This window comes from Tupaia chinensis, unplaced genomic scaffold (assembly GCF_000334495.1).
Source record: "Tupaia chinensis unplaced genomic scaffold, TupChi_1.0 Scaffold138725_1, whole genome shotgun sequence".
Classification (NCBI taxonomy): Eukaryota; Metazoa; Chordata; class Mammalia; order Scandentia; family Tupaiidae; genus Tupaia; species Tupaia belangeri.
In genome coordinates this window covers 97,134-111,229 of record NW_006198617.1, presented here as the reverse complement: position 1 = coordinate 111,229, position 14,096 = coordinate 97,134, and the positions used below count along the sequence as shown (strand labels likewise).

Sequence of the window (14,096 nt, the reverse complement as noted above, 5' to 3'; positions counted from 1 at the left end):
GGGACTCTCCCCCCCCTTAGGGTGATACCCCCCCAAAAAAAAAAAAAAAAAAAAGACTTAAACTCTAGTTACTATCTTTCTTACAACTTTATTCTGTCTCTGTTTAAGTATTATAGCAGCCTCTTAATTGGACTTGTCTATTTAGTTTTTGAAAATTTTCCAAGGACTTCAATTTCACCTTATCTATACTCAATTCTCCTACTACTCTTAATTGCTTAACCACAATCAAGTTAATACTTTCAGTACATTATTCCTAGTTATAAAATGTGAATAAATGAGGGTGGCCCTACAGTGCAGCAGTTAAGGGAGTTGGATCCCCACATGGCCACCTGCAGTTCAAATCCTGGTCCTGGCAGCTTGAAAAACATTTTTTTCTCTCTGATGAGTATGCATTCCAGCAATTAAAAAAAAAATAAGACTAGGGACCAGCAGATGGCGTAATGGTTACGTAGCTGGCCTCCCACGTAGGTGACTGTGGTTTGGAGCCCAGATCCAGTTGCTTAAAATTCACGCTGGGCATGTGTGCCCAAAATCCCAAGAGGAGAATAGAAGAGATTGTGGTATGGCCATCCCCCCTAAGGGGTGATGTCTCACTTTCTGTCTCTCTCTGTTGCTCCAGCAAGCATATGTGCCCTACAGCAATAGTCTCTTAAAAAAAAAGAGAATAAGTTACTAATTACTAGAAGATAGAGTAATTGGGAATAAGAATAATGATAATTTTAGTTATCTTTTTAGAAGTTTACAAAAGTTCAAATATATTTGATCAAATATGAAAAAGTTTAAAATTGAAAAATATGTAAATGAATGAGTCCTTATATGTTCCATGGCCTAGCACTGTCATTCTTTCTCAACACCACGTAGGACTGACTCAGTGCAAGACTACACTGGACTGGCTGAATCACCTCCCAAAAGAGCTGTCTTCCTACTTGGCTGCAGTGTTCCAAGCCTCCCTCAACCCTACTGCCAAACTCACCTCAACCCTAAACCCGTTACACATAATAGCATGATCAACTCTTCTCCTGAGGCCATGGACTACATGAGAGAGGAAAAAAATAGCACTCTCTTCTGAAAATGCATAAGCATAATGGAAGCAATAAATTAGTGGTCATACTAGGAAGGACAGGGATTATTGATGAGTTTTCTACACATGACAGCTGGGCATCTGTGTGTCTGTGCCTAAGATCCTGGGAGAAGGGACTGTGGTATGGCCATCCCCCCTGGGGGTGATTTTTCACTTTCCCTCTCAGTGTCCCTTATCCCTCTCACCCTCAAGCGTACATGACCTAAAGGCAAAAACCTCTACAACAAACAAATAAATAAAATAAACATAGAAATACAAATGCCTATGGACAAGACCAGGAAAAACATCCTGTGGGTATCCAGAGTTACTATATTCCTTCCCAGGTTCCACACAGAGACCCCTGACTCATTCCACATGTGGATTTGGGTTTCCATCTAAATGTAATAACAGAAATTTCTGAGATTTCATTATTATTGCTTTATTTGCTAGTGATGATCCTCCGACATACATCATAGCTGTCTGGAGTTTCTTTTCTGATCTCATGCAACTTCTGATCTTTAGATCTTTCTTTCATGGAAATGGGTATCAATCAAGTAAGAATCTGTTTTATTATGAAAATCATCACTTCAGAAACATCTTCCATTTGGAGGGACCAGTGGCACTCACTCTGTCAATTAAATTCCTTAAAATCCTTTGTGTCAGAAAGGAGCAAGAGTACGTGGGTCATGTTACTGTTCTGTACTGATACAATTCTTAGGTCAAGGATGCTCAGAGGGACCAGCAGTTAGCGTAATGGCTATGTCGCTGAACTCCCATGTAGCCGACCGTGGTTCAAGTCCTGGACCCGGTGGCTTAAACTAACGCCCGGCATGTGTGCCCAAGATCCCAAGAGGAGTATGAGAGAGAGGGGATTGCAGTGTAGCCATCTTCCCTGGGGGGGTGATTTCTTGCTTTCTATCTTTAGTGACTTTAGCCCTGTTTTTAATCACACCCATGTGAATGTAAAGCAAGATTTTCATAAATAAATTGTAATTTCCCCCTTGAAATATTAATAATTACACATACTTCATGGACAAATGATAATAATATATCATAAACAAAAGTAGAATTAACTTACCCATTTATACCTGAAATTCAAAAAAATGTAATTTGCATTAAATGTCAATTTGTGTTTACTAATTACAGATACTCACTTAATCTGCACAATAAATACGTTGATACTGATTGACAGTTATTTACCAATTTAATAAATGACATAAACAGAGGATCAGAAAACATTAATAAAATAATAATTTACACAGCTAGTCACAGCTATGATTTTCATGCTGGTTTGTCCCCTGTGCTCAAAATTTTTAAGTGTTACATGCCAAATCTAAGTTTCCTTGGGATTAGCACCTCTAAGTAATAAATAGAACTTCAACACTGCAATGTCTTTCCCTTCTTATACTATATATACCCACGTCCCCTACCATTCCTAGACCTCCAGTATACTGATTCCACATCCCAAGTAGCATTTCTTTTCCATTGACAAATTAAATAAATTACTATTCATTTTAACACAACACACACTCATCAAGAATGACTTTTTTCTTATCCCTTGGACTATTCGCACATCTGCTCCTGAAGATCCCAGTAACAGGTGATTCTGTTCCTGTCTCCTCTATGACTGCATCTGCATGCACAGGGCTAAGATGGTTACTTTGTCTAAAGACAGAATCATTACTCCTGGTGACTTCCATAATGTCTGACAACTCTGTATTTTGCTAAACAAATCATTCTTCATTCTCAAAAACAATTGCAAGCCTTTTTCCTGTCTTCTGAACCTCACACCTTTTCACTTTATCTTCCCTCTCAAAAACTGGGAGTACCCCTAGTCAGATGACTATATGAGTCTGAATCTGTGACCGGTGCTGAGGTTGCCACAACAAAGGGCCAGCCCTGGGCAGTTTAAAACAAACAAATTTCCTCACTACTTGGGGGGACTAGAAGACTCAGATGAAAGAGTCCAAAGATCAGGTTTCTTCAGAGACCTGAGTGTGTGGCTTGTACATGTTAGTTTTCTCCCTTTGTCTTCACATGCCAGTACCATGGTTTTCACTTTTAATAAGGACGCTAGTCACCTTGGGTTAGTTGCCCTAATGGCCTTGTTAAAACTTTCCTCTTTAGAAGTTCAAACACAGTCATTCAGCTGTCCTGAGGGCATCATGACTTCAACATATTAATTTTGGGAGCACAATCCATTCCCCTAAATGGAATTACAGGTTACATAATATGGCAAAATAATTCAGTTTATCACCCAAACTATGATACTACTGTGTTCATAGTCATTGGTTACCCTTTTTCTCCTAGTGATTGAAAATCATGGACTATAAATCCAATGATCTCTAACTGAATACCTTTATCTCAATTTTTGTAGAAAACAATACTATAGCTTTTGAAATAATTTTTTTTAAAGTTTTTGCCATGGGGGCATGTGCTCACAGGATACAGAGAGACAGAAAGAGGAAAAGTAAGAAATCATCCACCAGGGGGTAACGACAATGTCACAATCCCTTCTCCTCTATTCCCTCTTGGAATTTTGGGCACACATGCGCAAGCACCTAGTGTGAATTTCAAGCCACTGGGTCCAGAACTTGAACTGTTGTCAGCCAAGTGGGAGTCCAGTGCCTTAACCACCATGCTACTTAAATCTTTACCAGAAACCTATCTTCACAATCCCTTTATAATTTTAATTCATTATATCTCTTCTATCTTGAAAAAATATGTGACCATATTTTTTCTCATATTTTTGCTTTCCTCTTTCCCCTTTACAATCAAAATAAAAGTAAAGCCATTTTCAATCAGACCTAAAAGGAAAGCCTCACCTTAACACAAGGATCTGCTAACTGGAGAAAAGATGATATCCTTATGTGTTATCCAGGAATCCATATACCTAAGCAACATAACAGCCCACCTAGTATAAACAAGTGGATCCATTCACGCTGTGACCATGTTCCCATGTGGTACAAATCAAAGAACGCCACTGTGCAGACGGAAACTGGCATAGGAAAAGCAGTTCCTCAGGTGTTGAGCTTAGCTGACGGAAAATCCTAACCAGTTTCCACAAAATTTAAATATATTAATAGCTCCTTTTAAAAATTATTTTGAGCAAGACCAGCAGATGGCATAATGGCTATGTCACTGGACTCTCACAGGGTTGATTGCAGTTCAAGTCCTGGACCTGGGGGCTTAAAACTCGCATCAAGCCCAGGTGCATTTGTGCCCAAAATCCTGAGAAGAGAATGGAGAAGAGATTGCGGTTTGGCCATTCTCCTGGAAAGTGATTTCTCACTTTCTGTTTCTCTGGCATGTGCCCTATAGCAAAAATATCTCTCTCTCTAAAAAAAAAAAAAAAAAAAGTTTTCAATATACTGTAGACTGATATCTGTATTAGCACAATTTTGGCATAGAGTGAAGCAAAAATGCAAACAAAATATAAACTCTGATGGTCTATTATTAAATTCAGAAGATATAAAATTACTCATTTGAATTGCTGTAAAAGTTTTTGAACATTCATTCTCAAATCCTTTAGACAGAATAATGGCCCCTTAAAAATGTGCATATCCTACATAGCAAAGGGATTTTGCTGCCCAGTGGCTTGAAAGACAACCAGGCATATGTATGTGTTTAAAAAAAAAAAAAAAAAGTTTTGAGCCAAGATGTCCTATTGCAACACAATACTGAGGAGAATTTCTCTCCAAACTATCCCCATGAATTCAATGTCGTTTAAAGGGAACTCAACTAAATGAAAATGACCTGAAAAATAATTAATGCAATCACTATGGGAAGTTAAAATATAAAGAAGGTAGGAATGACAAAATAATTAGAGTAATGTTCAAAAAAACTCACTGTATTATAAAAACACTAAAAAACCCCCAGTATTTTTAGGAATGAATTTATTACAAGCTATTAAAATCCTTAATTAAACTATGAAAGTTAGAAGTTCCCCATAGAGTCTATACAAAAAAAGTTATTTGAGAAACATTATAAAAACTCAAAGGTAATGTGCTGTGATCCTCACTAACAAAATGAGATGCAGAGACTGCCTATAAAGCCTTTATCTTATTACCAAATAAGCTCTTCCCCAAAGCCAACAAGAAAAGGATTAGCATTTATAGGTAAATATATCACAGATTAATCACTAGTAATATACACGGTCACACAGAGACTATGCCAGGGACAGAAAACGACACATATCACGAGAAGGAAGTCAAAGCAAACTTTTTTCAGAAAGGACTCTAGTGCTCAATCAACTGAAAACTACCTCATTAAATGGAGACTAAAAGCATTTTTAAAAATTTCTATACTAGCAATCTTTAGGAGAACTATAGAACCTACACAATAGTTCCAAATTACTCACTCATGCTGCAAAAAAGCATACTTAAATTCTCACAAGAGCAGGTAGGGACATGTCTTAGTGACTTCAGCATGGGTGGCTGCAAAGCTTGGACTCCAGATGGTTTAGAGAACTACCAGGAAGGGGGCATTTAGGTTGCTCAAAATCACTTTCAATTTTCAAGGGCATTTCCTATCACTGAGCGGCAGCCTTTTGGTTTCTCAGTTCTTCCCAGAGTTTTTGGACACAGTTACTTAAGTCGTGTGTTCTTGGTCATCAAAACCATGTTTTCCAACTGATGTGCCAATCAATACGGTCAAAAAGATCATTAACACAAACTTGAAGGGTATCAAGACTCTTGGTGAGAGCTTGAAGAATGGTGGAAAAAACCCCTACTGAAAACAATTGGAGAAAGAGGTATGCGGGTTATATATGGAAGCACACTACAGCCTGCCACAATATGCAAAGTTAGGAGTTTTTCACTAACTCAGATGGCTGCCTAAGGAGTAATTTTTGGGAAAAATGTGGAAAGTGCTCCCTGGCCTCCTTTCTATGCCTATTTAGAAAGCCTAAGTGAGAGATAAAGAAACAAAATATAAAGAAAACATAAAAAAGCCAATACTTCAAAAGTGTGAAAGAAACTATTTTTTAAAGCAAAACCTTTGAAAGTAACAAGCAGCTTTATTGCAGGGCTTGAATCAGTGTTTATGTTTAAAAGAAACAAAGAACATTTTGGGCATTCTAAGTGCCTTGAGTGTTCCTTATAAACAGCCCCAGATAAATAAACGGAACTTCTAAGTCCCAGGACATACCAGGCAGAAAGAAGGACAGAAAACAAAAGGCCTGCTTCAAAGACTGTGTTGGGTGCAACTTTCACCTGATTGGTATACAAGACTATGTTTTAAAAACCATTGATTTCATTGAACTATTTCCTGTATCAAAAGGCCAAAATCAAAAAATGAAAAGGAGTCCCCTGGATCACCAACTCACCAATGAACAAAACATAGGTGGAGAAAGCTGATTAAGTGCCAACTCAGGCATTTCTTGGGGGAAAAGGGAAGATCAACTCAGAGAATGACAAGAGCCCAAAGGGAGGATAAAGAGGTCTGAAGCATCTTCTCCAGGAACTAGAACTAGGCCCTACTGAAGAACAGAAAGAGGTGCTGGATGAGAACTTCTAACACTCAGATCAAGGCTTACAGAGTGCGTCCCACACTGCACCACCACTGCTGAAAGGAAGTGCTGCCAGGTTGACCCCAGTCTCCTTGCTGTGTGTTGGGTATGCGGAGAGGGAGATGGTAGGCCTCTAGGACCTGATTTACCTGGGCTTTCAGCTGGTGCCATACTAGCAAAACGACTTCTGGGGCTCTGGAATGAGTCAATGTAGATTTTACATGTGTGAGAAATGAGATTATTCTGTGGTGAGATAAAACTGGGCTATGTTGAGAAAAGGAGCATTATTGCTCTCTCCTTGCATCAGGGCTGGTCTCAGTGATGCTCTTGAAGAGAACGTGGTGAAAGAAATGCTCTGCAATTCTGAGGGAAGGTCTTAAGAAGCTTCACAGCCTCTAAGTGTCTCCTGGACACTTGCTGTGGAATAGGCCAGAAAGTCTGAATTCCCTGAGGCTGTCAGACTGGGAAGCAGCCCAAGCTGGCCAGAGAGAGCTGCATGCCTGCTCAATGTCTCCAGCCATTATTGTCTTTGCAGCAGAGACAGAGAAAGTGTAGCAGACCACACTGTCCTGAAGCAACCAACCCACATACTCTATCAGTTTAGTGATGCACACAAAATTGCAACATGTTATAGATTCCTGTTTTCAGCCAGTAAGTTTGGTGGTTCTTTCTTACACAGCAGATAAAGAGAATACTGTGAAAGTCATTAGAGAACACAGAAGTACCTTAGTTTTAGATATGGAGCATTAGGGTTAAAGGGATGATTAGGTTCAAAATAAGTAAATGTAAAATACACATTTTAACATGTTAAATATCTATTAGGTATTAAAGTATACTGTATATCAAAAGTATCTTGTTAATGATGTTGTCTGTTTTTCTTTTTAATGAACTACTAACTACAATTCTGGTTTGTGAGCAGACATGACTGATGCCCATATCCATTTTTCTTTCCTCATTTTTAGAAGTAAGCTGACAAAGCAGAAGAATTCAACACAGTCTTTAAAGATTTTGAAACAGACAGGTTTTCTGAACTACAAACATGTAATTATACACTAAACACTACAGACAGGGGGCCAACAGATGGTGTAGAGGTTATGTTGCTGGACTCCCACATGGCTGACTATGGTTCAAACCCTGGATCTGGTAGCTTAAAAATCATGCTGGGCACGTGTGTGCCCAAGATCCCAGGGGGAGAATGGAAGAGAAGGGACTGCGGTGTGGCCAGCCCCCGGGGGGTGATTTCTCACTTTTCTTCTCACTGTCTCTGTCTCTCTGGCTAGTGTAAACACACACTAAAGTGAAAACCTAAACAAGCAAACGAACAAAAAACCCCAAACCAAAAAACCTACAGACAGAATCACTGACATAAGCAAAAGGTACAAATAACAAGTCTATGGTTGTTTGTATTCTGTGTATCTTTTTTATTAATCTTTGTTCAAATGTGCTCCACTAACTTCTGAATGCTTTTCCCCAGTGGACTAAGGATGGCACTACCTGTGGTAGACAGATGCACAGTTCACAATGGACTGAGCCTCATCATTGAATGTGCTCTTTAGGTACTGCCAAAGATGACATGTCTGGCGCCAGAAGGTGATGCAGTGGTTAAGGCGCTGGACTCCCACATGGCCAACTACAGTCCAAGTCCTGGAACTGGTGGCCTGAGAATCACCCTGGACATGTATGTGTGTGCCCATCCCCACAAGGAGTGATTTTTCAACTTTCCCTGTCACTGCCTCTCTGTGTCTCTCTGGTGAGCACATGTGCCTATGGCAAAACAAAAATAAAAACCTTAAAGGAAAAAAAAATTAAAAGAGGAGACCAGCGGATGGTGTAAGGGTTAACATTGTGGATTCCCACGTGGCTGACTGTGGTTCGAGTACCAGAATTGGTGACTTGCTTTCTCACTTTCCTTCTCTTTCTCTCTCTGATGAGCACACATGCCCTTTAAAGTATTTTAAAAAATAAAAGAATGACATCTCTAAAGTAAGAAACAAAGCTACAATGCTTATTTGTGAGCACTGACAGGTCTTCTGCCTATTCTGACAATACAGATTACAGAATATAATGAAAAGAATAAACGAATACAAGTAGCAAGAGTTGACACCATATGAAGTTAGATCTGAAAGAGGACAGAGTGCAGGGGGAAAAAATCTGATTTTGGTGAGATGGATGGCATCCACTGGTTGGATGGCAGTGATATCACATGTAAGGGAACAGAGGGAGATGCACTTTTCATTTTGGATTTATTGATCTTCACATGCTGTTTCGGTAACAAAAAAAAGGAGATTTCAACGAGAGTTGAAGGTAAGTTGAAAGGTTGGAAAATGTTACGTACTGTAGATTCAGGAGTGCACACCACAGAAGGTGGATTAGTCAGAAATACAGGGAGAGAATGGGGCCCAGCACAGAGCCCCTGGATGAGGCATCTTAGGCAAGAAGACAGCAGAATTCAGGGAATTGGGGAGGAAAAAAAATCATCAGTGAGACTAACAGAAACTGAGAACTTTCAGGAGGTTATTAATAGTCACTTCAAATATGGCAGAAGATTCAAGTAAAGCAAAGGCTAGAGAACAGTCACGGGGTTTAACTATAACTTAGGCTACTGGTGGGTTTTCAAAGCACTCAACTAAACCTACTTTAATTCACTTGAGTGGGTTAAAGTATAAACAGAAAAGCAGGAATATTTGCCAGAAAATATAACTTTGAATCTTGGTTCTGAGAGAACAGAGGGCCTCCTAAACTTCCTTAGTACTATGTGTGTGGGCGCCCTGAGCCTCTCCATAGAAAATACCTATGAAAAGTAGGTTCTCAAAGCTCTGAATAGTCTACTGCAAAACCCATACATACACATAAGCAGAGAGGAATGTATGGAAAGCTACCTAAGAAACTGTGGTGAGTCAATTCTCCAATATTGTAGGTTTTATCCGTGAATCAACTATGGCCTTTTCAAAAGTTGTCTGGGACTACACTGTTTTAGCAACTCCGGAGAAACCTTAAATGCAAGTTTTGCTTTAGCACTAGGTACATTCCACTCCTGTATGCTGAAAGTGGTTATTTCTAGGTTGGTACTAAAAAACTTTCCACTATGCCATGTACGTGACTGATGAAGACCACGTCTCAGTGTGCAAGCAAGTCTCTATGGCACACGAGAACTGGGCATGTTCTCTTCTCAGGTTCCATTATGTCTACCTTTTTGTCATGCCATGAGACCAGAAGCAAATTTGCTCTCAACTTTATATAACCTACCTCTATCTGTATGCCAACTTTATCTTACTAATATTTCCCTAAATCTGATCATTAATTTATTTTTCCACTTTAATTAATGTACCCATACCACAGAATTCATAAAATACAATTAAGGTGAAGGATAAATAAACAACTCACCAGAGATTTATTCCTTTTTTTTTTTTTTTGGTTGCTCTTGGAAACGGGTAAGAGGATTTTGTCATAGCTGACAGATTATGGAAATACACTGGAATCATTAGAGAACTGGTATGGTTCGGTACTAAGTTCTTTGCTGACCTGCTAAAAACGCTTGACACATTAGATGGAGAAGAAAAAGAAAGAGAGCGAAAGGAATAAGAAAAAGAAAAAAAGTTTCCCTCTACTTGAGTTCCATAAGCAGGAAAGGGCAACAAAATGGATATATTCACAACGTATTAAGGGGTAGAGATACACACAATTAATTACCGAGTCAATGAGAACATGCATTCTGATTTAATAACAACTAATGTTTCCTAAAGAAATAATTTAACACTTGAAACCAAGGACAGAATTATCTTCCCTAAAATTCAAGTTATATTAACAGGAATACACATGGCCATTTAAACTATTGCTAACATGAACTCCCTATGAACATCTCTACTACAACACCTCTTGCTATCATATACTGTTTCATGGAAAGTTTACATGCCGTAAGCTGATACTTTCCAACCATGAATAAACAGGAAAAAATAGAACATGGTAAATTTTTCTTTCTCTTTTTTTTTGCTATCAGGCGCTTGTACTTCCTGGAGAGAGACAGAGAGAAAGGTAAAGTGAAAAATCACCCCTCAGGAGGGATAGTCAGGCTATCCCATCTTCTATCCTCTTCTTGGGTTTTTGGGCATGAATGCACATGCACCCGGCGTGATTTTCAAGCTGCTGGGTCCAGAACTTGAACCACGCAGTTGGCCAAGTGGGATTCAGCTGCCTTAACCATCATACCACAGGCTGGCCCTATAACATACACTTCTTGCTATACACTGTTCAACTAATGGTTCCAAATGACACACTTCATGCAGCTATACACTTATATAATCTCTTCCAATAATAACCTGGGTCCTGCCATCTGTTTGGTCAGCAGGACAACAACAAATGTAACACAAACATAGGTTGCAAAGTACTTGCCCACAGGTGCTTGCCTTCTTGGACAGAAATAATATTGTGATGAATCCCGAGGCTGACGTGCAAAGGACCTCACCAAAAGTCAGCATGAACCAAAAACTAGGCATGGGAATGAAGCCATCTTAAACCAACCAGCCTTGGTCAAGACATTGGGTGATGAAAGTCTCATGTGTGATCCCTGGCCACATCAGCGTAAGTCCCTACTGAGCCCAGTCCAAATGCCAATCCACAGGAATGGGATCAAATAAAATGATTCTTTTATTAAGCTAATACATTTTTGTCAATTCATTACACAGCAAACTAACACATTTAAGGTCCTGGAACTTAATGACTAACATACAACACATTGGGAATTGGAAAAAAAAAAGTGTTTAATTACATGAGAAATACAATAACCAGTTCTTCATAAACACATGTAAAATTTCTGAAAAACAAAAAAGGTCAAGCAATGGACTGCGGGGTGGTTAAAGTCACTGAAATCAAACAAAGCAACCGTCTGGAGATCATAAAAATATGGTTTGAATTTATTTGATCATAACATGAATTTTTTATTTATATGCAGTCACTGTACTGTGTTTAATTTGTATTTAAGTGGTGTTTGGAGCAGAAGTGCAATGAAATCTAATTTTTGTGTTTTAAAGAATGTAAAATGTTTCTATTTGTTTCTGCATTATAGATGACTTTAAGGAACAGATTATTGACATTAAGTGAGAAACATTTGTGTTATTAACCTTTTGAGATCATATAGTCCACTACCATATAGTCCAGGATAACAAGAGGCACGTTTAAAGCAAAACATTTGAAAGCAACGTTTATTCTAAGCTGACTTCAGTATCCCAAAAATGATCTCAAAAACAGCTGTTTTGAGTTAATTGCAGCAAAGTGGGTAACTCCAGCCAAAAAGTCAGGACCTTTGGCATTTACATAGCAGGAGACCCTCCACAGGTCACATATCTGCTCAAACCCAATGATTAAACTCAATCTTATAAGGCAGAAATACCTTCCCCCAGCTACCAAGGAAAAAAATTATTTAGATAGAGAGATCATCAGCATATCCCCAGATGCTAAACTTGATGTCAGATCAGATTCCAGAGTCTGGAAACAATCAATGCGAAGGGAAGCCACAGGAGCTTTAGAGAGCACGCTAACTAGACCCTCTCACGAGTGACGGGTAATTCCCCATAGATCCCACCTTCGCGACCCCTCTAAGGGTCACCTCCTAGGTCCTTGCCTACTCTCCTCGACACGACGGCCCTCTCCCGTCCAACCTCATCCAGAAGGCGACAGCTTGAGGAGCAAGTGGCATTGCTCACATATTGTTTCACTGCAGGCCGTGGGGCCAATAACCCTGTGAGTTAAGCAAAACGAGGCCCTTCCCCTTTCTTTAAGTGCTCTGCCTGCCTGGAGCGCTAGTGACAAAGGCGGCTCAGGTCACGGGGTGTGGGAGAGCTCTTCATAGGGCGCTTCCTACCATTTGTAACACCCACTTTCTTCCAAAAGAAAACAGAACCATCATCGAGAACTGTCTCTGGAAACTAAGTTTGCAAAAACTTACATCAACGCAAACGGGAGTGCTAGGCAACGATCACATGCAGAAGGAACCCAGAAACTTCACTTGCTGAGGAGACACCAAGAAACCCCACAAATACATCTGCCAGTTCAGCCCCTAGGACACACACGCCGCGGCGCTTCACTCGTACTGTGAACACATCGGGACGGACGGACGGACTGAACGCCGCGGGGCTGACACCGGGTCCTCCCGGCCGAGGGCAGCCCACGGCCCCGCCCCCACCCTTCTCTCGTCGCCATCTTGGACGCCACCACCCCATCGCGGAGCTTCGGGAGCCAGGTTTTGAACTCCCGGAAGCACGGCCCGGCCTCCTAGCAACGCACTGTCTTTTGACAAGGCAAACGCCAGACGCACCGCCCAGGTCGCCCCTTCCGCAGCCCCAGATCTGTGGACGCCGAAGGGACGATCGTCCTCCCAGACACGAGGCGCGCCCGTTTCAGGGCCACAAACGTTTCTGCTCTTACCAAGTGGTGGGGCACGAGCCCCGCCGGCCAGAGTCCCCCAGGGGGCTGAAGGACTCCTCTTTCACCCTGACACCAACATTCAGGGGCGCAGAATCCACCCCAGAGCTTGGGAAGCAGCATCTGGACAGCCTCAAAGCACAAAATTCCGACTCAAGATGGCGGCGTGGGCGGCTGGCACACGCGCAGAAGGAACACGGGACAGCGCGGCAGGGGCCTGCGCCCGAGGCCTCAGCGCAGGGGACTACACTTCCCACAAAGCTCCGCGCCAGCCTCTCCGAACCGACGCCCGCGATTGCGCCGTTTCTTTTCTTATTTTTACTTTTTGTTGTTGTTGTTGAGAAGTTTGGCTGTAGGGCGCATGCGCTCGATAGAAAGCCAGCGAGCGAGAGAGAGACAGAGAGATAGAAAGCGAGAAATCACTCCCCGGGGGGATGGCCACACCGCAATCCCTTCTCCTCCATTCTCCTCTCGGGATCTTGGGCATGCACGCACACACGCCCTGCGTGAGTTTAAGCCACCGGGTCCGGGACTTGAACCGCGGTGGGCTACATGGGAGTTCAGCAACATAGCCATTACACTAACTGCTGGTTTCTCGCCGTTTCTTTCCCGCGGCTCCCAGCAGGTTGGAGCTCTATGGTCTGTTACTGGTCTCTACTTATTATAAATTCTCGGTTAGCATCTTGGTAGTTTTGGGTGGATTGCGGAAATTGGAGTGTGGCAATTGGAGTGTGGCCGAACCAGTGATGGTACCTTTATTTGTCTTGTAGTGTTGCCCTAGGGTGTGGAGACACAGGGAAGGGGAGATCGTCCCTCCTAAAGGACAAGGCCAAGCGGCAATCCCTCCTCAGTCTGCACTTGGGATTTGGGGCTTGCTGCTGGGTCAGGCACTCCGGTTGTAAAGTTGGCCATGTGCGACCCAGTCGCCTTGACAATCATGCTACCGCCTGGCCAGAACTAGTGATGACAGTAATGCTTAGCTTTATTTATTCATTTAAGTTTGATTAGAAGTATTGCCATTACAGACCTCTTCTAAAGTGTGAAAAGTGATGACTCTATTTTACTTTTGATTTCCCTTTTTTTTTTTTTTTTTTTGGAGGGTTTTTGGTT

General features: G+C 41.2%; 1 protein-coding gene across 1 annotated transcript in view; it reads right to left on the bottom strand.

Moving 5' to 3' along the window:
- Positions 1-13,174, bottom strand: part of LOC102498576 (zinc finger protein 596) — a 20,646-nt gene extending 7,472 nt beyond the window's left edge. Inside the window, exon 1 of the mRNA XM_014592906.2 lies at positions 12,990-13,174. Within this exon, the coding sequence (XP_014448392.1) occupies positions 12,990-13,109 (120 nt within the window). The 5' untranslated portion in view covers positions 13,110-13,174. The remainder of the gene's footprint in view (positions 1-12,989) is intronic.
- Positions 13,175-14,096: the final 922 nt, after the last annotated feature.